Source organism: Equus przewalskii, chromosome 20 (assembly GCF_037783145.1).
Source record: "Equus przewalskii isolate Varuska chromosome 20, EquPr2, whole genome shotgun sequence".
In the NCBI taxonomy this organism is placed as follows: Eukaryota; Metazoa; Chordata; class Mammalia; order Perissodactyla; family Equidae; genus Equus; species Equus przewalskii.
In genome coordinates this window covers 26,484,364-26,511,845 of record NC_091850.1, presented here as the reverse complement: position 1 = coordinate 26,511,845, position 27,482 = coordinate 26,484,364, and the positions used below count along the sequence as shown (strand labels likewise).

At 35.6% G+C, this 27,482-nt stretch overlaps 1 protein-coding gene and 2 long non-coding RNA genes across 12 annotated transcripts in view; 2 read left to right on the top strand and 1 right to left on the bottom strand.

The window, feature by feature from the left end:
• The window catches only part of LOC139077829 (uncharacterized), a 40,696-nt gene extending 33,351 nt beyond the window's left edge, over window positions 1–7,345 (top strand). The window contains exon 3 of the long non-coding RNA XR_011530362.1: window positions 5,121–7,345. This is a non-coding gene — a long non-coding RNA (uncharacterized lncRNA). The remainder of the gene's footprint in view (window positions 1–5,120) is intronic.
• The window catches only part of FYB1 (FYN binding protein 1), a 159,035-nt gene that overhangs the window by 10,684 nt on the left and 120,869 nt on the right, over window positions 1–27,482 (bottom strand). For 4 of the 10 annotated variants that reach the window (XR_011530356.1, XR_011530355.1, XM_070586950.1 and 1 more), the window contains exons 4-16: window positions 23,670–23,716; window positions 21,740–21,759; window positions 21,274–21,308; window positions 20,183–20,303; window positions 17,569–17,728; window positions 16,923–17,064; window positions 13,421–13,443; window positions 12,268–12,334; window positions 11,329–11,466; window positions 9,616–9,641; window positions 7,686–7,752; window positions 4,903–4,993; window positions 4,050–4,212 (exon numbers count right to left, since the gene is read on the bottom strand). Coding sequence is in view for 3 of the 10 variants with exons in the window: in XM_070586950.1 (XP_070443051.1) it covers window positions 4,050–4,212; window positions 4,903–4,993; window positions 7,686–7,752; window positions 9,616–9,641; window positions 11,329–11,466; window positions 12,268–12,334; window positions 13,421–13,443; window positions 16,923–17,064; window positions 17,569–17,728; window positions 20,183–20,303; window positions 21,274–21,308; window positions 21,740–21,759; window positions 23,670–23,716 (1,100 nt within the window). In the remaining 7 variants the exon portion in view is untranslated. The remainder of the gene's footprint in view (window positions 1–4,049; window positions 4,213–4,902; window positions 4,994–7,685; window positions 7,753–9,615; window positions 9,642–11,328; window positions 11,467–12,267; window positions 12,335–13,420; window positions 13,444–16,922; window positions 17,065–17,568; window positions 17,729–20,182; window positions 20,304–21,273; window positions 21,309–21,739; window positions 21,760–23,669; window positions 23,717–27,482) is intronic. The other 6 variants (XR_011530360.1, XR_011530359.1, XR_011530361.1 and 3 more) reach the window with 2 other exon arrangements.
• LOC139077830 (uncharacterized) lies at window positions 14,738–26,024 on the top strand. The gene is made up of 3 exons (XR_011530363.1): window positions 14,738–14,865; window positions 17,852–17,936; window positions 24,112–26,024. It is a non-coding gene; the product is annotated as an uncharacterized lncRNA (long non-coding RNA).

Here is a 27,482-nt window from a genome sequence, read left to right as displayed (position 1 = left end):
TAAGATCTCAACGCCGATGCAATATGTGCTTCCATGAGTCAGCGGGTGAGACTTGATCGAACGTGATAATGCCCGTAAAAGTGGCTGGTACTCTTCTCCACAATAGGAAGGCATAATTTTTAATGTTTTAGCCTCTAATTTCTATCATTACCAACCGTAGTTTAAGCAAGCTATTTCCTTTACTTTGATGGATTAAAGAAGAATGGAGAGTAAGGAAAATGTTAGGGTCACTGTGGTGTTGGATTGCAAATGCCTTTGCTGCTCATCAGAAGACGTAGAAATAAGGAACTGAAAGATTTAGAGGCTCCTAAATGATACCCCAACAAGCGAAACACATTACTGAGGCCAAGGGGGGAACTTCTGTCTTCTAACCAGTTAAACTAATCAACAGACTTCTTCCTGTGAGTGTCGAAATGTCAGCCCTTCATCTGCTTATCCAACCGCAATCTCCAAATTGTTACATTCAATTCAGTAAGCCCCAAACAAGGTGGTGGGCCCTGTAGAAGGTATTGGCAATACAACGTTGAGAACACTTCACTGAAGTTACTCTCAAGCTGGGCGTCTAATAAGGATAATAGTTAAGCAGATAAAACAATTATGGACAATTACAGCAACAGAAGTGGGAGGACGGTGGAGCAGGGGAGAGATTCATGGTGATGGGGTGCTGGGGAGTGGAGATGAGTGTGCTTCCAATTTTAGATGACAACTGGATTGTTTTTAATGGACAATTATGGGTGCTCCAAGTAGAATAAAATAGCATAGAAGGATGAAATAGTATAATTTATTCAAGGAATGACAAGTAGTTTGTATTTCTGGAGTGTCATTTGCAGATGGGAAATAGTTGATAAGGGTGAGGCTAGATCAAAGAGTTTTACGTATTAGCCTAAAGACTTTGTGTTTTTAAATTTTTATTTTTTCCTTTTTCTCCCCAAAGCCCCCCGGTACATAGTTGTGTATTCTTCATTGTGGGTTCTTCTAGTTGTGGCATGTGGGACGCTGCCTCAGCGTGGTCTGATGAGCAGTGCCATGTCCGCGCCCAGGATTCGAACTAACGAAACACTGGGCTGCCTGCAGCGGAGCGCGCGAACTTAACCACTCGGCCACGGGGCCAGCCCCAAGGCTTTGTGTTTTCAAAAGTAATATTTGAGTAACAGTGTGGCGACTGGATTGGCTGAGAGTAAGGGTAGGGTAGACATAGCATTTGAAAGGCTATTGTAACAATCTAGGTGGGGAGAGTTAAATCTATAAAATAATCATCTCAAATTCTATAGAGGTATGTGATGAATGGATCAGAAATTAAGAAAACTAAGAATGTCAAGGATAAAGTTCAAGGAAGGAATAAGCAGGAGGTTTATAAAAATTAAGAAGAGCAGGAGGTTTGGAAAAATAAAAGTGAAACTAAGCAGCTATGATAATTAAATCTTGGAATAATGCTTAACTTGAAAGGCAATAGCGGATGCTCTTGGTGGCCCCCGCAGACACATTTACTCTACTACTTCAGTGCCTTTTGGTTCAACTTCCAACTGAGAGCACTTGTATTTTTCACATTTTTTTGCTAATAGCTTTTTCTCTGGTTTCCAGAACTCTCTTTGTCAACTTACTCAGTATCCTGAATGACTCACCACCTGCCCAGGTGTAGGCTTCAATTCCTGATGGACAGCAGTTGATGTATAAATACCCTAAGTTGTTTACAACTTGGATGGGACAACACTGCCACTCCAAGTTTCCAACTGGATTAAACTCCATTATCCAAGTGGTAACTTTTTTGATAACAAGACTTTTTTGGCTGCCTTCCCTTCCCTGTCTACTTCAACACTTGCCTATGGATGTTTTCCAGAATCACCTCCCAAATGGGGAAGCCAAACTAAGACAAAGTCCATCCCAAAGAAAGTGTTTAAATAAAAAACATCGGGTACACAAGTGCTACCAATATCATCATCTGGTCTCCATCCCATTCAAGATGGACCCCCAAACCAACTAAGAATTGGATTAGTTACCCGTGAGCTTGGGAATCATAAAGTACCTTGGTGGTGCAGCAGGCAAAAAAATGATAAAAGTTACATGGAAGCCTTATTGTTATCTACCAGGATTTAATGTAGTGTTTTCCATCTCCCATTTTTAACAGATGATAAATTCTAAGAGGACAAGAGCCCTCCAGTATTCATAACGGTATTTAGAATTATTGATATCCAAAAAGGAAATGATAGCAGATTACAAAATTATCCCTGAATGACTGCTGCTTTTCCTCATTCTTAAGGTCCACTGGTTCTTAGGAAGATATGACTCTTGTGTGAATATCTGTTTCTGGTATTGTATCTATTCCTACTCATCTATATCTATACATGTTTGTTGATGAGGTCATTTACATCCTGTTACTCAGAGTGTGTTCCACAGACCAGCAGCATCAATGACCTGGTAGCTTGGTAAAATGCAGAAAGTCACACCTCACCTCAGACCTACTGAATTAGAATCTGAGGTTTTAACGAGATCATGATGTGATGTGTATGTACTTTGAAGTTGAGGAACATCGCTCTAGATGGGATTTGTTGCTAAAGACAGGAGTCTCAGGACAGTGTGGCAAGATGTGTCTGAAACTTGTGCACTAGAGAAAGGTCCACATGACAAGTACTAGGACAATTCTCTGTTGCGAAAAATGTGAAGTAATTTGGAAAGTAGAGAAAGAAAAGATATCATTTAGACCTACCACCCTAATCAGCCACTAATAATATTTTAGTTTAGTTTCTTTTATTTACGTAACTTTTTAGCATGACTGTAAGTACCACCCTACATTAAGCAGGCTTCTTATTTTCTCTTACTACTGTGTCATGAGAATTTCCTCGCATTATTGTCATAATCATCACGTGAAATATTCAATTTGGTATATTCATCATAACTTATTTAATCATTTTTACATTTTTTGAACATTTTCTAGATTTATGATGACCTTTCAATGCATATAGTTTTTCTGCATTTAAGGCTATTCCTTGGGATACATCCTCACAAATGGTAGTCTGAATGGGGGTTTTCTTTGTGTCCTGAAGGACCATCTCCACATTATCTCCAGTGAGCATCGAGTCTTAATGCTACACTACTCCTGTCTTTTATCCTTTGTACCACATTCCATTTTCTCCCTTTAAAAACCAGCCACACCTCCTCCATTGTAACTTTAGATCCATTTTCCCCACCCTTGAGTCACTGTGTTTTATTCTTAAAACTCCATTTCAGTTCCTGTCCCTGAGTCACCTTCCTGTCATTAAAATTCAACTCAGAGTTCATGTTTTCCATACAGACCAACCGAGCTGAGATGGGAGCAGCCATGCTGGCTATCCAATTTTAAATATAGGACAACATAATTTTGAACTACTCTGCCCTGGACTATAAATGAAATAAGCTTCCTTTTAAAACTTGACAAAAACATTTCCATCTGTCAGCTTTAATAGCTGATAAAGTCAAAGAGGACAGGACTCTCTTGTATTTATTTGGAATAGTATGTTGTATTAGCGTTTCCAAAAAGGAAACGAAAACAAGTGAATTTGCAAGGTAGGGAAATTGGAAATTCTAGGTGTGACATATGCTATATGATTCCAAAACTAGGCCAGAGCAAGAGCCACTCACCACTTTAGCACAGTGGTTCTCACTTTAGGGTACACAAGAACAAGCTAGCGAAGAAGTTATGATCACAGATTCCATCTGACCCTCAGAGTTCATGACTCATGACTCAGCCAGTCAAGGATGAGTCCAGGCAACTGCAATTTCAATACACATACAAGGGTTCTCTGATGCTGGTGGTCTGTGGGACTGCATTTTGAGAACCACTAATCTGGCATTACCTTGGCACCATAGTGCCAAATATAGCAAACGGGAAATGAAAAAAGATTAAAATAAAATACATTGATCTCAGCACAGTAAGATCTTCAGTTTCTTAATGTTTTCCACAATTCACAAAACATAGGGCAAAAAGAGTTAAGAAAAACAGGGGTGATTACTAAAACTTGTCTGGTCGTTAAATTCTGGAGTGCCGTATCTATGAAGAGTAAGCAGCGACTTACATTTTCCTTCTTCGTTCCTGCAGAGAACTTTTGTATCGTCTGTGTTTTGTATAACCTCAAGAGCTTCACCAGGCTTGACCTGTAGCTCTCTGGTCCCCCACTTTTTAGAAGACAAGGAAGCTGCAACTTTGGTTGAATATAGGACTCGAATTTCACCATCATACTGGAAAAATAAAGAAATACTTTTATATTATCAGTTGATGGGTATCATAAAAGTATTCATTGATGACAGGTTTATTAAGAAAGTCTTTGACAAATAAATAGTTTCTTATTTTCAAAAGATAATGTAAGAGCATTGAAGAAAATTTTTGGTGGTAAAGTCACTTATAACCTCAAGAATCTAACATAGTAATTATTTTTAAAAAGTAAAAAGAATTTTTTAAAGTTTAAGGTGGGCACGTGTTGATTTGATACACTTATAAATTGCAAAATGATTACCACCTTAGCTTTAGCTGCCACCTCTGTCACCTCACATAATTACCATTTCTTTTTTGTGGTCACAAATGGCAGGATCTCCTTTTTTCTCATGGCTGAACAGCATTTCATTATATATATGCCACATCTTTTTTTGTCCATCCTAACTATTTTTGGATTACCATCTTACCAAGGTTCAAAGGACAGCTAAATTTTGATGACTATCTTGGTATATATACTGTGCATGTATGACGGTCTGGTTAATTTATTATAGAAATAAATTTAAATCTAAAGTAAATTTTGCAGAAAATAAAGGAATTACGATGGACAACTGTGATGTTGATAATTACACTTTTAAAATGTTCATTTTGGTACTTAAAAAATCATCTTGTTTCTCACTAGTGACTTGAACTTTGTATGATATTTAAATAAGATGTACTTTAAATTTTTTCCTGAAGTCTTTTTCTTCTTTTTCCTGCTTTTTTAGCTTCTTAGGGTCTTTTTCTTCTGTCTTGGCTTTGACTCCTTGGCTAGGATGACAGAACACATAAAATCACATTTCGTTTCAAAAAGATAAGAAGAATAGTATATAATAAAGACTTAAGTCATAACATTAAATTTTTGTTAAATTTTGTTTTCAATTAATTTTTTCCTTAGAAATCCACTACATTCACTGTAAGAAATGACATTTCGTAATGCAGAAAGGATCCGTCAAGAGACTACAGATTATGAATTAAAATGGAGGTAAGAAATCATCTATTTTGTTGAATCACAGAAAATCACTTGGTTATACCTCAAGCATAGTTACATCTCAGTGGTTTCATACAATTCAACCTCTTCTGGAACCTCTATATGTTTCAGTCCTTCTTAGATAATTCAATGGCTTGGCCAATGCCAATGGTTTATCAAGTTTATGTATATGTTAGTTTTTTCATATCTACTTAAAATGGAGCCAAGGTAGGAGGCAGGAAATGTTGATTAATAAAAAATCTTACATAAGAGTTAAGATTTTAGATATTATAAAAAGGAGCTTCTTAATCATTTTGTCAGTTGTCCCTTTCGTGTGTGTGTGTGAGAGAAAGAGAGAGTGGGCAAACATATTCTAAATGCTTTGATCAGTTATGGATTTAACAGTTTTTAAAAAACTCTAGGGTCTAGAAATATGTATGTATATATGTGTATATATGTGTATATATATAGTTGGTATCTACAAACCAACTGGACTAAAGTCAATTATCATAAGAAAGGTGAATAAGCCTAAGATAGTGATTCTCCAGCTTGGCTGCATATAGGATCACCTGGAAAGCTTTAAAAAAATGCCACTGTCCTTGCCAAATTCCTAGAAATTCTAATTAAATTAAATTAATTTTAAATTCTAATTAGTTAGACTGAGTTGGATCCAGGTACTGACATACATATTTTAAAAGCTCCCCAGGGGGTACTAATTTGCAACCAAGGTTGAGAACCATTCAATAAGGTTAAGTATGGATGTTAGGGAAAGGATGTGAATCTCTGCAGAAGGGAATTTAAGACATCAGAGCATTTGTGAATAATGGAAATTTTAACCACTGATATTAATTTTTCTTTAGATTACCTAAGATCAAGTTTTGTCTATAACTGATTTATTTAAAATGTTTGACTCTTAATTTTTGAGTCTTAGAGTTGAATGCACTCACAGTGAAATACATTAGCACAATATCCTCTTTTAGGTTCTGTGTCCTCCCTCAGCATCTCCTGTCTCACGGCACTCTGGGCAGCAGTAGAATTGCTGCCCCAGATTAGCACTCTGGAGCTACAAGACTATACATGAATGTTAAAAATACCCCACAAGTTCTCTTTGAAAATAATTTATTAAAATTTGTTTAAAAATGGAATACTATGTTAGAGAACATAAAATTGTCTCAAACTCTGAAAATGAGCAACAAGAAAAAAACCACTACATATCACATAAAGTTTAATCAGCTGGGGTTTATTTTGCTTGAAGAAAAGGGCCAATGTGTGACTATGGGTTCCTAGAGAGCTAGTCTGTGGAACGTGGTGGCATGTCTACAGCAATATGAAACAGAAAATTGCATTAAAAACTGTCATGGGTAGAAGCAACTTTCTGATGGTGAGGAATATTAAAACAACATATTACTGGAGAAGATTAGATTTTCCTTTCCTGGAGAACTAGAAAAGGAAAATGATTCTCCTTTCATTTTTCTTGTTTATTTTGCCTGTAGAACTTGATCTTCATATATAAATGACAGCTATTTTTCCTTCAGTTTCTTTGATCTGGTAAAATTAGTCTAACAATCTTGGTAAAAAAGTAAATACTTAGGGTTCACGCATGCCTTTTTACCAGTACAGCTCAGAAGACAGCATTTATTGTATTCCGTTTATGTTACTTTCATCCTTTAACTAATCAAGTCCAAGATCTTTTTATTCACCTTTCTTTTTTCTTGAAAAAGCCACAGAGGTGGCCTTGCTTTCATACACAGTATGTATCAGATCATCTCACATTTTTATTGCAGTATACAAAGGCATCCTAAGAGTTTCCCTAAGAATTTTCTAAAGGTATTGCTTTTTTATGAGCTGAGCTTAAGACATTTTCATACAATTTTTGCCTAAAATTAAATTGAAACCTTACGTGAGTTGAAGAATGTCCATATTCACTGTTGACCTTTTTTTTGAAATGTGAATGGAATCTTTGAGAATCTCTGATGCTTTTGTGAAAAAAGAGACGTAACCAAAAGTCCTTTTAAAACGCAAATCTTTTTTTCACAAAAGGAAACAATCTTGTGGAGGACACAGGAGGCTTGAACGAGGTGGGTGAGGGTTGAGATATAAACTAAGAAGTGTATTCAAGACAAAAAAGGTTTTGGGAAAAGAGTAAAAATAAAGGGAGGAGATGACTCAGTGAGATCAGTTGTGATCAGGCTGTCAAATGCTTTCCCAGTGAGTGAAGAAATGAACGCAGACGTCAGGCCAGAGGATAGTCGGGACAAGAAGCAGAACCGCTGGGAGAGGAGGAAGGGAAGGAAGAGAGAGGAGGGTGGGGAGCAGGATCAGAGCTACCCCCTCACTAACCTAGCAGAGACATAAGAGCTGGGACCAGGGAGAGGATGACAGGAACACAATCGCCCTCAGTAGACACACACCCCATCGGAGTTTTATTCCAGTTAAATTTTCTTGAACAACCTCATTTTCATTACTTCATTGTAATGAAAACGTTTTAATTACCTCAACTCTGCTGGTGGAGCAGGGAAATCGGAGGCATCCACGTCATCATAGACTTCATCTCCCATGTCTAACAAAAGACAAAATATCAAATGCGGAAACACCGTCAGTTTAAATTTTGATGTGAGTGTTCAATGATGTTTTCAATAAAAGATTGCTAAAGGACAACAAAAGAAGTTTTCCTGGTGCCTGGGTACATTTCTCTTGGAAGCATTATCAGTCCTTAAAGGGGAGAGGTTCTTATCTCCCTGGATACATGTGTTAAATTTCCCTCCAAAAAACCAGTGACTATGACTGTAACTGTTATTATCAGGGTTTTTTCCATTGGTGTTGGCCATTGATAGTAGGCACTGGAGATTGAAATTAAGGTTCTTATGGGATTTGGAGTGCTCTGATAATATATATCATTTTATTTATATGTTTATGTCTATGATTATGTCTTCTCTATTACCTATCTATTTATCTATCTACCTAACTTTTACTTTATAGTAATATTAGGAATGGCACCACCTTAAAATAAAAAGAATATTTCTATTAATGAGACACTTCTGATAACAGCAGGTATTGAGAATCAGTCTGGGTAGAAAGTTGCCACGACCTTAACTGGTTCAATGGTTTTTCCAATCTGTAGATATTTTTTTTCCTCTAGACTTCTTGTTAATAAACTCAGAAAGAATGCTTCTTTTCTGTACCTATTAAGTCGATCCACAGTAAAGTAAGCTGAAAAGATGACTTGTAGCGAGTATAAATGTTTTAAGGAATGACTATCATAGAAAGTTTAAATGCTCTCTGGTAATGGCAAGGATTTGATTTCCTTTAAAAATTCCCCCCCCTCTCTCTATATATAGGTATACAGTATATACAAATACTGTGTATATGTATAAATATATACATATGTGTGTGTGTGTGTATTCTCCCCCCTTTCAGGTTAATTAATTGCACAGGATAAAAGTTGCTCAGCTATTTGAGGAATCCATAATAAATCCATAAAAATATAACATATAATTCGTTTCCAGAAGGGGAAAAATTACTATTTCACGTGCATGCCCTTAAAACACACTTGAGAACAAAGGAAAATTAAAACAAAAAACATTTTTTTACCTAATTGATCACATTTGTTTCATTTTATACCTACTCTCTGTGGAGCTCTGTTTTTTGAATACTTTTTAAAATTATGGATTAATATGTAAGCACATGAGTTATTGATCAGTTTGAGTTAGTGCCTTATGTATTTTCAAATTGATGACGAAAAACAAAGTCAGATAAACAGTCTGGAAGAATAGATTATCTTTGTGTTTGGTTGTCTCTTCTAATGTATCGATAACTAAAATAAACTTTTTGAAAGCCCCCAAATATTCTTGTGAGACAACATTTTATTTTGTTCAAAGTAAATATAAGAAAAATCTTTTACAGATCTGTCTCAGCAGGGGTAAAAAAATAAGCTGATCAAACTTCCCAAAAAAGAAACTATTTCATTTAGCAGTGGGAAATTTTCCCAATACAATATAAATTAAACATTTAAAACAAATCAAAGAAATTTAGATTTAGAAGAGCCTCGGTGGCACATAATATAGTATGTTTTTAGGAATCTTTGTGTGGAAGTTCAACATATCAAGCTCTGACTGAATGAGGGTAGGAGGACACAGAGGATGCTGGTGTCCACACTGCCTGCTTGTCTTTTTCTCCGTAGTGACCCCTAAGACTCCTAGAAGAACTGTTTAAAAACCATCGATCCTTTTTATTTTCCTCTTCCTGCTATTTTACTGTTGAGAAACCGTGGCCACCCAAGGTGCAGTTACTTGCCCAAGGTTACACGATTTATTATTTACAGTCAGGGCTTTCATCCAGCTATCATGACTATATCCAAGGCTTTCCCACTACCCCACCTGCAAGAAACTAGCTATAAAATATACGATTAGTTTTTATTACTTACCCAATTGTTTAGGAGGAGAAGGGAAACTGGAAAGCAAATGAGAACACAATTATAATCAGACTAATATAAACCCTGACATTGATTCCTTTATTTAGGAAAGGTATGAACAATTAACAGCCCAGAGGCTTATAAAGGTGAATTAATCTGCTGACCATCATTCCTTTCTCATCCTCCCCATTTCTCCACTAAGTCCCAGTTTCTGTCCATCAATTTGGAATTCAGCAAGACTTTTTTTGAACTCCAATGTTGGCCAAAAAAGTCAAGATCCAAGACATTCAGTGGTTTATTTTGCCCAAAGCCTTTGGACCAATGTTTTCAGATTTATTCTAGGAGGTTTGGGCATATTATCACACCAGAGTAAATTAAATGGACTCAATATTTTGGAGTCGTTGAGCATAGCTCAGGATCAGAATTGTTTATTTCCACTCAAAGAGTAGAACTGCAGCGTCGAAATCAACAAAGGTCATCAGAATCTTTGGATGACCACGTTTCCCCTATGGGTAAATATATATCTCAAAACAGGAGAATGGTGAACAAGAGAGGAATATCCACTGAAACTAGAGACAGAAAGCTTATTAATAGAAGTGATCTGAAATCAGAATTGGTTGGCATTTAGTTACAACAGAAAAAGACCTTTCCTTTTATTACTTCCTGAACTTTAAACAGACACACACACACACACAATTGGAAGAATGGTGCACAGTTATACAAAAGTGTGAGAGGTCATTAGTTCAAACGATCCAAAACAGAATTAGGTGTGAAATTGGAGCAGAAAAATAATCTCTGCTTTTATTTCTAAGTAAGGACCATATTTGACTAATGCTGCATCAGCAGAAGATTTTTTATGTTTACTTTTAATTTTAAGTGTCCTGTTTATTTATTGTTGTTTTAGCATCTTATGAAAAGTTTTAAAATTAGGAATTCTATGTGGAATTAACATCTTATAAAGACTTCAGTTAAGTATGGTGAATTTCTTAGGTACGCATAAAACAGTAAGAATATCCTGTACTGGCAAACATGATTAAGAGCCTTCAAATTCATAAGTATGGAATTTTTACTAAAGGGTTATTTTTGGATGGAAAGAGAAAAGTCATTCTTTAGTTTTTATTCAGACAAACTGAAGATGTTTAGAATAATTTTAGCATAGGATAAATATATAATTTAAATAGAATTAGTATATCACTATTGTGGAACAGAGTTAACAAAGACTTTAAATACTGTGTTTAGAGAAAAGAAATTCCAAATTGTGTCCTTTATTTCTAGCAAATTAAGTTTTAAAAGAGAATGTATATTTTGAAGAGTTGTCAGTATAAAATATTGTATCATAAAATGTGGTGTTGCAATTGTGAGCTTTAGATGTGATGCTACGGTTAAAAAAAGTCCTACTAAGTGGAGCATGTGGGTGTATCTGAGTGTGTGAGGGTGTGTATGCATGCTTGTCTATATGTGTGTGTGTGTATTTGTGCAGTTTGTAGGGAAAGAAAAATATATCTTTGAACTATGTGATAATTTTTGAGTATTTTGTGTTCCTCTTACATAAATGCATGAGTTAAGGATGACACGTAAATGAGGCTATGATGACTAATGGAAAATAGTATTACAATGGTTTAGGCCTACCAGAATTTGGTTATTGGTTATAAAATATTAGTAGCATTTGCTTAAATTAATATTAATGTAGTTATTGTGCGCTGGATTTGGTTGGTCGACTCTTACGATGAACCTTCATTATTGTCTGACTCAGAGACTTGAGGTTTCTCTCGTATACTTTTCTTTTTGTCATCTTTTCCCTTTAACATCTTCAAAATCCCCCAGGACCACGAGTTATTCTTCTCTTCAACCTGTAGCGTGGAGCTTAGGAGCATGCAGGCATTGATCAGAATGGAATAATCAGTGGAACGTGAAGACATTGGTGGACATTCATAGTTTTATAATTATGCTGTGTTGATCACTCAGGCTGTAAGTTACTCATTGTATTCAGCAAGATTATGCTATTAAGCTTATAGGTCTTGGTCTTTGAACACTGCTTCTACTAGGTAAATTATTTTTTTCTATTTAGTGAGATTTCTCTTTGTTCTTAAAATAGCAAGCTAAGTCAGGATTAAGTTTTAAACATCAATTTAGCTTTATTTTATGATCAAAAGGAAGTAATTAAAAGGTCTTAAATTTTAAAGTATGCCATTTAAAAAGTTTAAACAACTAAATAATTATTTAATGCTGATTCTGCCACAGATAGCATATGGTCTCACTTTATTTGGGTAGCCTATAACTATGATTATTATACAAAGGAGAGCCAAGCAACTGATAAAGTCTTCAGTGATGGTTGTAAAAGTAAATTACTGATTGACAAATAATTGATTGGGAAAAGTTTGAAAAAAATTATCTATAACACCTATAATTGTTTATCCCTTTTTTCTATTTTACCTCTTTTGACATAGTTCTTCTCAAGGTTCTTCTAAACCACATACCACTTCATTGGAAGTGTGGTGCAATTACACTTTCTGAGTTACTACTGCTGTTAATCAAACATTCAAATCATTTTTGGTAATGTAATAAGGAACACTATTTTCTTCTTTTTATTGTAAATAGAAATCAAAACCAAATTTCAGTATATACAATAATGTGCAAAAAAAGCAATTCACTGATTATTCTTACCCATCATCAGCATCTTCCTCTTCGATCCCATCATAAATATCATCATCTGGTGGAGGTGGGAACATCCCTTCATTTGGATTGGGGGGAAAAGTCTTCTGTTAATTTTATTTTGTCACATAAAAGTCACTCAAAATTAGATAATAAATCTGCCTTAATTAAATGCAGAAAGCACCTCTCTTTCCTATGAACTATTGAAATAAAAAATAACTTAATTTTTCCACTCTCGCATAGACAGTAGGTAAATTAATTGTTGATTATTCTATAAGGAATTCTTAGATGTGACATATAATAAAGATATGAGATATGATAAAAGGTACTGTGTGCTGGAGATGAACAGAATGGTGGAGAATAAATATGAGAAAAAGTGAAACTGAATAGAGAGTAGAGTTAAATATTTATTGTGGAAAAAGAGAAGAGAGGAGATGTCAAGAAAAAATTAATCAATAGTGAGCAGACATTCAGAAAAAGATACTGATCAATATATAAGTGAAGAAAAGCAAATGGAATGAAAGGTGAATTTGTAAACATTGATGGTAACTGAAAAAAAAAATGAAATGAAAGCCACCTTTCATTTCTTTTATTTAATTCCATCGAAGTGATATTTTAAAAGTTAAACCCTTTCTAGATTTATTTGTTATCTTACACTCCTCAGGAATCTTGCTATTTGATAAATATTTATTTAACAAATGTTTATTGAACATCTTCTCTATGCAAGAATATGTACAGGGAACTTGAAATTTGACTTCCGGGATGAGAATTTTCCTTTGTTTTGTTGATGAGGAAATGAGAGGTCCTTAGAAGTCACAGGTAAGGTGACCATATAAGTTATCATCCAAACAAGCATACTTCTGAAAGTGAAGCGGGATGCTGTTAACCACTGTGCTCAGACAATTGGCGTAAGTCAAGACTGCCCTGGGCACGCTGGAAACGGAGCCACCCTATGACCCAGAACAAACTTGGAAGAAAGAAGTGACTTGCTCAGGGTCACTTGTGGCCCTGGACTGGAATCCATCCAGGTCATTGGTTCCCAGTTCAAAGTTCTTTCTACCATATTAAGATCTTCCTCATTATTTGCAAATGAAAGCACTTTGTCACTAATATACACAAAAATAGGAAGACTTGGAGAAACTGCTGATAAAAATGTGTGGCTTACCTCCACTTCCACTGTGACTGTGGCTAGAAAAAAAAACCAGACAAATTAAATTAATGTATGAATTGTTTAGCTATCAGGAAGAGAAGTGTATATATTAAGCAGTCATATCAAGGAGAAATAATATTCCAGTCAAAAGTTATCAGGACGCTATATGTGAAGAGGAAGAAAAATTGTTCTTTATCATAATAGATGAGTAGTAACAAGGCAAAAAATAGGACAAAAGAAAACAAAACAAACCTAATAAGAATAAAGGGAATTTCAGTACTATGAAAGGTATTCAAAACAATGATACTATTTGCTTCTAACATTTTCCCATGAGGCAGTTTTCAGATTATACATTATTATGTCATTTCATAGACAGACATTAAAAAACAAAAAAGAGTATTATTCTGAGTCATATAGAAATGTTGTTGCATTAAATTCAATTCTCTTTCAATATCTTATAATCACAGCATTTTACTCTTAGTCCAATAGCATTAAATTTTTTTTGAAGAGAGAAGTGACTTTTGGAAGTGACTTGGCCAATCCCACTTTTAGTTAGCTGAAGAGCTGAGATAAGAACCACAGAGTCCCGCCTTCTGTATAACGTTGTTTTGGCTACACTTCGCTGCATTCTCTGTATCACTATTTTTGCCTTTTGGATAATCTGCCAGGAGCAGATATCAGTCTGATATTACAACCACACAGTACAATTATACGCTCATATCTGATTCCTCAACCTTAAAGTCAGAATAAAAGGTTAGTCTGATGCAGATCTATGATTAATTTAGAAATAAAAACATACTCTTGCTAATGGAACTTTGTAGAAAAATATGCTAGAAATGTCTCCGTATATAAATACAGAATTGATTTTTGATGAAGTTTAAGTATATTCTCCGCTTGCTTACATACTATTTTCACATTTATTTTCTCTGACACTTCCCTTTGAGCATGAAGCAAGCAGTTAGAATTAGCTGAGAAATTGCCATTTTGGTTGGCTGCCACTCCTGGCAAATATATTTCATCTTGGAGATTCTCAAGCCTAATTCCCAAAGAACAGGGTTATAATAATCAGGACCCAAGCTGCCACACATTATTTCATTCCTAGAACAATTCTTCAACTTTCTAAAATGGTCTGTTTAGAACACAAAACATTTAACAAATGAAGTAGTTGCAAGACGAGCAGAGTGTGAGAAAAGGGGAGAAGGGAAGAGAAAGAGGAATGGATAAACGGAAGGAAAAAGGTTGGGAAACATGTGGAAGAAAGTTTGGTATGTGATGGAGGAGTGGTATTTGCATTTGCAATTTTCTTTCCTTCAACTTTCATGTTTATTACAGAAATTGCTTTACTTGAGCAGAAAAGGAGGACAGCTGTCAGGACCTGTGCTTTTAAGCCTCCTGTCTGCTCCCAGGGTTTGAAGGGCACAGTCAGCTCTCCTTACGCTGGAGAAATCTGCAAAGAGCAGGTAAAGAGAGCAAGGAACCAGGAGGCATCTGGGGGAGGGAGAAGAAGAGGATGGTGCCTTCTCTTATTCTTGCCAGGGCAAGCTGCCGGCTATAGTCAGCATCTTTCCTTGTCTTCTACGGACAAAGCATGTTCTGTTAGGAGACCTCCGCCAGCAGCAGCTGTAGTTTCAAAAACAAAACGTGTGTAGAAATTGTGTCTCTTCTTTCATTTTCTTATTAAATATGCATAAGGGAGAAATAGATGCTGGTAAATATTGTGGCATGGTACTTGGTTAAGATATGGAGCATTAAAACCATACACTTCCTCCAACCCCATTTTATTAAATAGAAGATTCTTTTTCTGCCACGTGTTTACTAACCAGAGCATGTCTTTTAGAGTTGTGGTGTATATGGACTTGATAAAATGGAAAAGGTAATAGTATTAGTTTTGGGAAATAGACACTTACTATAGTTAAATAACGTTTCATTTTAAGAACATCATCCCTTTTTTGTGGATTTATTATTTTTTTCTTGAGTATGTGCATCAGTGTAAATATGTATTTTTTAATATAACTGCGTTCTTTAACACCAAAATAAGAGAAATACATTTTTTAAGAAATAAATAAAAGATAAACATAAAGTATATACGTTGATAATATATGTGGAATGACATTCTTATGTCCAGAAAATTCTGTAAATCTCAGAATATGGCCATTTAGAGCTTCAACTGACCTCAAAAATGACATTTAGTGACTCCACACTAAGTCAATGTGTTTCTGATTATTAAAGCCAATTTATGATCCGTAAACTCCAGCGCATACATTGCATGTTTTGACATATGTTGCATAATTTATGGCCATAACTTGGTAAGAAGGCATTGTAGGCTATAATTCATTTTAGAAAGACAAAACTGCCAAGAAAGCAACACAAGTTTTATTGACGACACGAGGTAAAAGACCGCAAGAGGAAACTTAACTCTTCATATGTCTTACAAAGTAAATTGCTATTTTGATAATTTTACATTTTTTAAATGGCTGATAATTAAAACATTTTTTTCTTTGTAATTTGAGTTATCAAGAATGCAGACACATTTTTACCCAAGTGAGGATCTAACACAAATCTTGTGTTTTGGGATTATAGTAGAGGTTTCCCAGTTCCACAAAGTGGGCATAGAAAAACAAGGATTCTTAACTGGGTTGGAGATTTTCCTCCTCCCTTTCCTTCAACTTGAAGGGATTATGACTTTATCAGGAAAGGGAGATATTGGAGAAAAGAAGAAATGAAAGGAGAAAGGGAATGGAAAAGCAAGAAGAAGAAGAAAGGACAAGGAAGATCAGAGCTAGGAAAGAGAGACAGAAAAGGAGGCATGGAGAAAGGAAGCTGAAGACAGAAGAGGGAAAGAAGGCAAGAAGAGGTACATGGAGAAGATGACCACTCTCTTCTCCTGGCTCCTCCAGAAAGGACGTCTTGTTCTGTTCCTCTGCCCCAGTAAGGTCTTCCCATAATTCTTTCGGGGAGGTTACTCTAATCTAGTGGAATGCACAAGCCATGGAGAGTTGGACCCTTGGTTGATTCTCAAGAGAATTGAGCTTTCACTTTTTTACTTTTAAAGAACCAAGTAGAATTGTAGTAAAAAGTATTCTTTTTCTCTGTTATAGTTTCATATATTTGGACTTAGATATATTTGGACTTAGAGATTTCAGAGCAAAATATTTATATATTTTTTAGAGCTAAATTTTATATTTCATGCTTCCTATTTTACAAGATCATATTTACTTTAGGCATATCCCTAAGATCAAATCAGAATGAATATCATAAAACAGCGTTTTGGGATGACAACACATTTGACGAGATTTGGCAAATGGCCCGTTATATGTCAAGTAGTATTTGACGTATATAACTAAAGAGCAAAATAAAAGACTATGGATTTTCAAATGACCTTTCACTCATATTGGCAATTTAGTTTAGTGATAGACAGCACTAGGAAATCTGGAAGGTAAAATTCTAGGATCTTAAAATACAGAATCTCTGACAAGGAGACAGCGTGATCTGTTTTGCATTTTGTGTTTGGACGTACCTGCTGACGTCATCCTGCTCTGCAACGTCGTCATACACTTCTTGGTCCTCTTCAAGAGGTCTTGACAGAGCACCAAGAGAGGTTTTTTTCCGTTTCAAGGAATCATAGTCAATCTCTACAGCGGTTGTCTTAATATAGCCATCTACCAAAAGAGAAAATGATCTATGTTCAGGTAACTGTAGTTTAAATATTTTAAAGTTGTGAATAAAATGTCAATTGCACATTTGCTCTTTAAACTCTCCCTTCATTTCTTTGCTTGCAATTCTGATTTATAGACTTCCCATGCAGACACGTTTTATTGTACTTTGTCAAAGTCTTATGCTGTTGTGGTCTCGGGTAAGCCTAGAGTCTATTTTAAAGATTCCAAGGTCATTCACAGGAATCATTTTTTCCTTTTAACATCAATGAAGAACTTAACGCCTTTTGTTCTTCCCTGGAATAATAGAAATATTTACACTGCTCCCACTAAAAAGATAACACAGATGAGGTGAAGAGGGAGCTGTACCTGTTATTCTAAATCTTCTTCTCTTTGTCCATCTTGTAGAATACTCCTAACTTAATGCTTATGAATATTCTGGAAGAATTTGCACATTTAATATTGGTTCAAAAAGACCACACTTTGAAGTCATAGGAAATTTGCACTCACATGACCCCCTTGTTGTTCTGCCCAGCCATTTTCCTTCAGGGTTGTCTGTGATGCGGATTATTTCAATTTGCTCTCCTTGCTTGAAGCTCAGCTCATTCTTTCCTCCTTTGACATCGCAGCAAGCTTTGGCTAAATGGATGACTTGAATAGGGCCTGTTAGCTGCAAAGAGGAAAAAACGAATGACAACAGGCTTCCTTACTATTCAGAAACTCTTTAAGGAATGCAGTTTTGAAAGACAATATGTCCACAACTTGCCAACCTGCCTGTTTCCAACTTTTACAGGTTTGAACTAGAAATTGAGGGCGAGTGTCCTTCTGGTGAATGTTCTTATAGGAGGGGAAAAGTCACAGGGGTCAGTAAAGAACAGGTAAGCATGTGCTTGGGGTCCAGGAGAGTGGCAATGATCTGTTGACCTTAGGAACTCTGTGAAAGGCTTGCAAAGGAAGCTCTAAGAACAAAATACCACTTATGTATGACAATCCACGCGGGTGCTATGTGCTTTTAGGGGATATGCGGGTGGTCTGCTTGGTAAACAGAGGCTTTCTCCCTCTTTGCATTGTGTCATTATTCTGATGATTCTCTGCAGGCCTAAAACAGCAAAAGGAAAGTAGGTGGTGGTGGGCTGTACTTGTGGGAAAAGCATTTTTTTTCCTTTTCCTTTTTTTTTTTTTTAATGTTGTGGTATTGTCTACCTATAAATTTGGAGTAGACATTACCTGCTATAAGTAAGGTAACATTTTAGAAATAGCTTTGTGAACAAAAACATAGGAAACAAATGTTATGTGAGGTTTTAAAAATTAATATCTTGAGTATACAGTGGTTTCTTGCCAGCAGGAGAATAATCTAGTTTAGACCATGAATTCCAAACTCCTCGTTTCCTAATCCTAAAGTGACATCTTTTCAACAGAAGTTTTGGATCTTTTGATATGCAAATTCTGCATTGTGATTTTTGAAGAAGTTCTGTCTCATTTTATTGAACTTATGATGTTATGAATTGTGAGACATTTCATTAATTATGTACCACTAAGAAAGAAAACAGCTTAATTTAAACTATGTTAATAATGTAAAGATGCATCCTAAGTTCAGAATTTTAAACTGAAATATTTTCTATCTTAGAATTAATGAAATGTAACAGTTATCACATTTACTTATCTAATTTTAACATCTATTAACATTTTGTGAAAGGAACATAGCTTGTGAAGTCCTAGTCTTCACAAACCTTTGAGTTCATATTTAGTGGTATGATTTCCATACCCTATCTTTTTCCTATTATTATTTGAACGAATGAGTGAAACAATGTCAAATTGATTTCTCCAAAAGAAACAAAAGGAAAAACCACATAATTTCTTCAATACTATAAACAATGTCTTCATAAAAAGTGTGTTAAGAAGACTTTCATTTATGAAATTAAATTTTCATATTTTCCACATGAAAAAAATGTTGGTAGCCATACATTCTGTATGAGTAAAATGTTTTACTATTCATACTGTAATATAGTAAGCTTTTTCACAATTTAATGAGAACCTATGAAAGATACGTGCCTTATGTGTATTATTTTATTTAATTCCACAACAAAATTTCAGGAGAGGTATCTTTATCCTCACTTTAAAGAATAAGAATCTGAACTTCAGAGAAGTTTAGTAACATGCCTATGATCACATAACCTGCATGTGTGGCTAGAATTTGAATCCACATCTGTCTATTTGACTCTAAGCTTTACATTTTCCCTGCGCTGTACTGTAGAATCTTTGTTTTAATATAATACATATTCTGGGAAGTTATATATAAATCTAATTTTTATAATTCAAACCACATATTAAATGTTCCAGAAGAATTAAATATTTAAAGGAAACCTGATATGAATCCTTTTTAAAGTGAAGACTAGCTCTGTAACTCACTTAATCTGAATTACACTCTAAATATAGCTGACATGCCCCATGGGCCATGTCATCAAAGATGGTGTAGCCAGGAGAGTTTAGCCTGCTGTGCAGTGATAGTGAGTGTAGTAATAGAAGTCGCACCATTAGAAATCAGAGATTAGAGAAGACAGAGGTCAGAAACCTAGGCAGATGAGGAGGGATGAGAAGCAGCAGGTATCAGAAGTCAGCATGTACATAGGCTTAAAATAAAGGCCAATATGGAAGTCGGGTCTCAATGCCAGTAGTCAGAGTAGCTCATAGAAACTTTATTCTGGGACAAGTCTGGTTCATATGGAGACACCTGTGTATTTTGCACCACTATAATACGTGCCACAGGGATGTCTGTGTGTGGTCCTAAGCTCACAGTATTGTTTAATATGAAATGCGTAGCGAGGAGAGCCAAGATGAGTGTGAGTAACCAAGTACTCATTCACTGAATCAACATAAAGTTTCCTGGGTGCCCACTAATTATAAACCACCATAGTTTATTTGGATTTTATCATATTACATTTTTGTGCAGGGATAAAGGAGCGTATTGAATAAAAAAAATTACTGTTATGAAGGTGGTTAGTCTTTAGAAAACAGCAATTAAGTAATTCTCCAGCCATGTAAGCTTTCAAGAATGGTGCCCCTTTTGGGTGAAAGTTATTAAAAGAGGCTACACTTTTTCACTCATCAGCAAGCAAGCTCTTACTTTGAATTTCTTCTTTACTTCTTGTTCTTTCTTTTCTCTCTCTTTCTGTTCCTTTTTCTCCAGCTCTAATCTCTTCTTTTCCTCCTTTTCCCTTTTCTTCTCTCTTTCTTTGGATGCTTCTCTGCAGATAAAAATTGTTAGGTTGTTTCAGCATCTGCAGGCATTGAGGGGTTAGGACTCACTATCCAGAGAGGTTTTTACCCACAGCAGAAGATAGTATCTGAAGGACGGATGAAGGTGAAAAGCAAAGGGTTGTCAAAATTCCTGGGTGTGTGAGATTGCTCTTAAATCCAGTAGGAGGCACACCAGTGAGGATGCCTTCCAAAGACTCTGCTTCCCCTTGCAACTTGTGCCAGCCAGTGGAAGGCACTGTTTATAAAGGCCCTGTTCTTGCTACACGTCCACATGAATAGAATTAATCTCTCTCTCTCTTTTACGTGCATGCACTTACAGGTACACGTGAGCACACACATGTGTATACATTCAAACCTTAGTCAGAATTGGTTGAATAAAAACTGGATAGACAAAATTAAGATATTTGAATCAATAAAAGATAAAATAAGATATTCATTTCTACTTTCACTCACTTTCCAAGAAATGTCTTAGTCCTAGGCTACCCAGCAACCCGTTTTGGAGCGATGTTTAATATCTTTCCACTTTAGCAGGCTGAAACTTTGGCATCTGATACTGTGCTAACGTATTTCTCACAGCACCCTTGGGAGGTGAAACAGTGCCCAGGTGAGGAAGTTGTGACCTATAAATGAATTCATTTGCCCAAGGACACACTGAGAACAATAAATTCAGATTCCTGGTTCCATGATTCCCTTCTGTGGTCTGTCTAGCAGGCTGTAAAGTCTCTAGCCTCTTATACAACAACATTTCAACAGAGTCCTCTGTCCTCTGTAAAATCTTTGGACAAGTAAAGAATCTTTAGTCCTTTGTATTGAAATAAAGGTTATCATTATATATATACCAGTCACTTGAACAATAAAGCTTTTCCCCCTAGTGTTGAATATCCATCCACTCTCCCTCATACAACCATTATATTCATCTTAGAAGGAAAATATCATGGTAAAAAATGTAACTCATACATGTCTTCATATGTTTCTCCTTCACTGTCTTGTTCCTGGCAAGAAAAACATTAGTAATGATTAATTTTAATTATTCAAAAAGGGAACCTACACGTATTACATTGATCAAATACTTAGTAAAATAAGCATAAATTTAAGTGTATGTAAATTTGATTTACTTAAAATATTTTTTTCCTCTTTAGAGATATGCTGGGAAAGTAAGCACAAAAAAGATTTCATTTTATATCCTGCTCTATAATCCAGATGGATAGCCAGACTAAAGTGTATGTTTAGTGCTGCACAATTACTATGAGTCAGTGTAATTATTAGTATCTAATGTCTCAAGTATTTTTGATGAAATAAGATTATAAATGGAAAAATATCATATTACTTATAAGAATTTTCATTTGTTGGTTTATACTAAGAAAAAAAATCACAATAATCGTTAAATATTCTAGTTACAGCAATATAAGGAAAAAAAACTGACCTCATCTAGATTTCCAGTACCTAAAAAGTTTAAAAAGAGAATAAAATTTAATATACTGTAATTAAGAAATCCTTTAATACAAGATTATTAGCTGTAACATAATATTGAAAACAGTTCACACTCTAACAGAACTTATACTTTATCAAAGATATAGAAGCACAAAATAGAATATGTGGTTTAGATCCCTACTATGGCTTTTTTGATCCTTGTAATTTAATTATAAAATCATTTCATTGGCTTTCACAAAATAATGCAAATGCCCCTAAATTATGAAATATCTTTTGTTTTCTTTATAAAAAGCACGTACATTTGGTTTTGTGGGTTTGTGTGCAACAAACGTATTATCAGAAAATCACAGCTAGTTTGCAGTTTTTGATTTATTTATTCCTAAGGATTTACTTTTGCGTATAGAAAAACCAAATTAATTAGATTTTTCAAAAACGTATTTTACTGCTCAAGTGTTTAGCAATATCAACAAATTACTAGATATTAAGACATAATCTAAAACAAAAATAATAAAAACATGTGGTGTTGGTATAGGAACAAATAGACCAGTGGAATAGAGCAGAGAGCTCAGAGACTGGTACATAAATTTACAGGCCCACACATATACACACACGTAATGCACACATGAACACACACATATATATGCACAGACATATGCACATCTATAGAGTTGATATAGTACAAAGATTGCATTATAAATTAACGAGAAAATGGTGGATTTCAGAGTATGGGAATGGGAACACTGGCTCCATACATGAGGCAACAAATCTGGATTTCTACTAAGTCCTCAAATGTGGCCTGCAAGGAGATCAAAGACCTAAATACAAGGGATAAATGTCATAGAAGATGATATTTTTATTTCCTAGGGATAGGACTTCTTAAATAAAACTTAAAAAGCATAAACTATAAAGTAAAAATTAATGAATTTGATTATATCAAAATTTATTTCTGTTCAGTGAAGAACAGCACGGGCTAAGTTAATCAACCATGGACAGAATGAGAGAAGATATTTGCAATGTCTACAACTGACATGGGATTAATATCTGTAATACAAGGGAACTCCTGCAAGTCAACCCAAAAAGGATACTAACTCCAAGAAAAAAATGGTCAAAGGATACAAACGGGCAACTTACAGAAGAGGAAACCACAAAGGCTAATAAACAAACGAAATACTCAAACTCGATAGTAAGCAGAGCTATGAAAATGAAATGAGATATTTTAGACATGTAAGATGGGAAACAATGGGAAAGCTGCATAACACCATGCACTGAGGAAAGGTGGGCGTCTTGGAATCTTCCTGCCCTGCAGGTGGGAGTCTACACAGACTCCCAGTGCTCTCTTTTGGAGAGCACTCTACTAGGTCAAAATGAATATTCCATAGTTTATGAGCAGCCACTCCACTGGTGGACATACATCTTAAAGAAAGTTTCTCAGAGGTCCACATGCGGATGTGGACAAGAAGGTGCATTGAATTATTATTTGTTGTATCAGTGAGTTGGAGGTAAAATGTGAATGCACAGGATGCATACCATGGAGTACTTAACAGCAATAAATTATACATATAGCAACATGGATGGGCCCCCAAAACAGTATGCTAAGTATAAAAAAAAAAAGACTAGAGTGAGCTATAATATATTATTTAGGTAAATTGAAATATATACACACAGACAATAGTATGCAAAGAATATATACAAACAGACACATACACATTAAATGCATGAGAATATTTGTCTCTAGTAAGGGGAAGAGAGTAAAGGCAGTGGGTCATAGAGATAAAAGGGAATAAACATAAGTAAAACAAGAGAGGGGTCTTGCATGGACCAATGATGATAATGACCCATTAACAACCCTATGAGAATCATTAACTCAAACTTCTGTATCTGAGGTAACAAATAAATACATAAAACATCTTTTTGCCCCTTACCATCAGAGTGTATGACACTATCTTGATTTTCTTCATTTATAGGACTTCTAAAAACAAGAAAGAAGAAAAATGTAAGTGAAATAAGTAGATGCTCACCTTACAATGAAAAAGAAAAAAGAATAAAAGGACCATTTTTTGAATTATTCTTTTCTCTTTAATATCTGCTCTGATTGAAAACTTCATAAGTCATTGGAATAGACTTCAGCCTTTTAGTTATGCTGCTACTGCTGCAAAAAATGGAGAAGCGGGAACTTGAGTACAGCATTGTCCATTGTAGTGGACGCATACAATTAATCCATTGCTTCAGGGCAGTAATACATTCTCTGTAAAACAGCAGTGTGTCAACAATTCAATTCTGGGATTCTGAGGGCATTTGATTGGTTTTATGGTATAGATACCAAAGAGAATTAGTTCCGAGTCTTAACTTCTTTCTCTTTTCCAGATGTTCTCCACCTGGCTTTACTTCCATCACTTGTTGCTTGGATTCCAAGATGTTTCATCCCAAACCACTTCACTCCAACTGCTGTTAACAGTTATCAATACGTGGGCCTCACAAATCCCTAATGATTTACAGAACCATCTATATTTTCTATTTCTACCCTCAGGTTGATTAGCATAGTTGGAGAAAATTGCCATTTGACTGCTTCTGGACATTACAAATAATTGGCATTCAATTTCAACTGTACCCTCGACACTTCTATATCTCATTACACTTTATTCTAGTCAACTCTTTCTTGTATCATCCTTCTCAAAGGCTATTCAAAACATTCACTACTTTCCTCACATCTCCTATTCCCCCCCTCCCCTGTAATTAAATGATCTTGTGTCTTGCTTCACTGATAAAATAGCAGTTATTGGGTGAGAACTCTCTTAAGAAAATACATTTCTTTAATCCACAAACTTATCTACTGTTATACCCATGCTTACCTTCTCCCTACCAAAGTTTTTCTTTCCACCTGTGTTCTGAATCCTATCTGAATTAGCAACGACTTTACCCCTTTGATCTTATTTCTTCTGTGTCATCATATTACTTATATTATTATTATTCCTCTTCTTTCACTCCCATCCCTAAATATCTCACTCTTTGTTTCCTCCCTCAGCCTGAGTTACTCTCATTCATAAAGAACAAATACTTCTCTTTACCTTTCTAACTTCTACCTTACCACAAGATAATCTTCCTTTTCCCAGCCAAAGTAGGAAAGCCGTCTACACTCATGACTTGACTTCCTCCCCTCCCACTTGTTTCTTCATTGACCACACTCTGGCTTCTATCGCCAATCCTTCAATGAAACTACTCTTAAGAGACTTAATTACCAAATCCACTGGACACTTCTCAGCCTGCATCTTTCGTGATTGCTTTGTGGCCCTTAACAGTACTGTATTGGCCATTTTGCCTTCTTTGAGTCTCCTTTGTTTCCGTGAGAAATCTCTCCTGGCTCACTTCTTGTCTCTTTGGCCGCTATCGCACAATTTCCTTTGTGGGTTTTTTCCTCTGAATTCCCCCTTAAGTGATGATGTTTCTTTGTGTTCTGATCTTTGCTTTCCTCATTTGTTTCACTCTACATCTATCCCTGAATAGTCTCATATACCCCAAACTTCACATATTATCTTAATGTTGGTGACTTCCATATTGAAATCTCTAGCCCAGACCTCTCATATATATATACACACATCTTTACTTGGATATCCCACTGCAGGTTCTATATTAACATCTCAGAAGTTGAGAATTCCCTCTTCCATTCCAATGCAAACCTGTTTTTCCTAGGTTTCTCATCTTGGGGTGGTACCACAATTCACATATCCACCCAAGCCTCAAGTCATCCTTTATTTCTCACTCCTTTTCAGTCCGACATCAAATTAATCAAGTTCTGTCAGCTCTACATTTTTAATTTCTCCTATAATTCACATCCCCCTTTCATTTCTCCCCTCTCTCCTGCTAGACACGAGAATAAGACTATATCATCTCTGGCGTGGACTCTTGCAGTAGCCATCTTGTCAGTTGTCCAGTGATCAAAATTGCTCTTCATCTTCCCCTCCCTTCACACACTGCTGCCAGAATGATCTTCCTAATGCAAAAATATGTTTATATCCCCCTCATGTTCAATACTCAAGCCACTTAAATAATTAGGAAAGAGTGTTACTTGAAGCCGGGAGATGCTGGTTGCAAAACTAACTCCATTTGAAGAATGCGGGTTGGAAGTGCCTTGTTATCACTAAGACCATAAAAAGGGCTCAGGGGGTACGCTTGTGGCTCAGTAAGAATTGCCATGGACGTACGTGTCTCAATCTCCACCTCAGCTGGTAAACATATGGGTCATCAACTGTTAATCTAATAAACTCACATTTAAAAAAAAATTAAAATTTAACTTATATATGCTTAGTGTTTAATTTGGATAAGTGTAAAGGCCTAGTTAATCACCTCATTAGCTCGGTCACGATAAAACACTTGTTTCCCTGAGTGAGTCTTTGTAGTCTTGACTTTAAAATCCGTGCCAATCTTCCTCTATGTTTTGATATGTGGGCTGCCAGCACAGTACGGTCGCTGACAAAGCAGTATAGGTTTATACCCGGTAACCGAACCCGTGCCGCTGAAGCAGAGCATGCTGAACTTAACCACTAGGCCACTGGGCCTGGCCCAAGTCTTTTTGGTCTTGAAAGATTCGGAATTAAACACAGAAGTGATGGAATAAGTCAAACCCATGGTACGAAAGTTTATGGAATAAGTTTTATAATTATTGGGACAATATACATATGCTCAACATTTTAAGTACTTATAATATTTAAGGGATTTGTTACATTAGAGAATATTCAGTTAGGTATGTCAAATCAACTTAAAATTTCTGATTTAGAATTTTTATTGTCGTCGAAAAGTATGGACCTTAAGTGCTGAATGTCAACAGTTGCTCACATCAAAAAAGGAGAGTCAACCAGACATTACGGGCTCCCCATAAAAGAATACGTCATCACCTAGGATGGGATCTTGCCAAAAAAAAAAGAACTAAATTTGATCAAGCGACCTGTACATCCAACTACCAATTTATAGGAAATACAGAAAAGAGAGCAACACGTAAGCTACGCTATAGGAAGCAGCCAGCAAAATCTAGACTGAGAACAACTACAATGCCCACTAATGACTTGATTTCCACTACAAATACATTGCAATCAATAGAAAAAGAAGTGATAGAGGGTGAACTTTCTCGAAAGAGAATTACAAAATATATGAGCCAATAAAGATGGGTAGACTTTGCTTGGATTCTTATTCAAACTTGAAAAAACCCCACACACTCTGGGGCTGGCTGGTGATGTAGTGCTTAGGTTCAAGTACTCTGCTTCTGCAGCCCAGTGTTTGTGGGTTCGGATCCTGGGCGCAGACCTACACACCACTCATCAAGCCATACTGTGGCGTTATCCCACATACAAAATAGAGCAAAAAGAGGAAGATTGGCAACAGATGTTAGCTCAGGGCCAATCTTCCCCACCAAAAAACAAAATAAAACAAGACACCATACACTCAATTTAAGGGACAATTGGAAATTTGAACACTGACTTTGTATTTTATGTTACTACATATAGTCAATATACTACATATAGAAGAGGGATGTGAGGTTGGTATAGATGAAACAAGATTGATTATGAGTTTATAATTGGTGAAGTTGGTGAAAGGGACAAGAGAGCTTATTATACTACTCTCCCTGCTTTTTATATGCTTAACATTTTTCAAAATAAATATGCTTCTTAAAAAGTATAATGCAAAATGCAAAGTATAAAGCAAATGCAATTGGAATATTTAACAGAACTCTATGTGGTTTAATA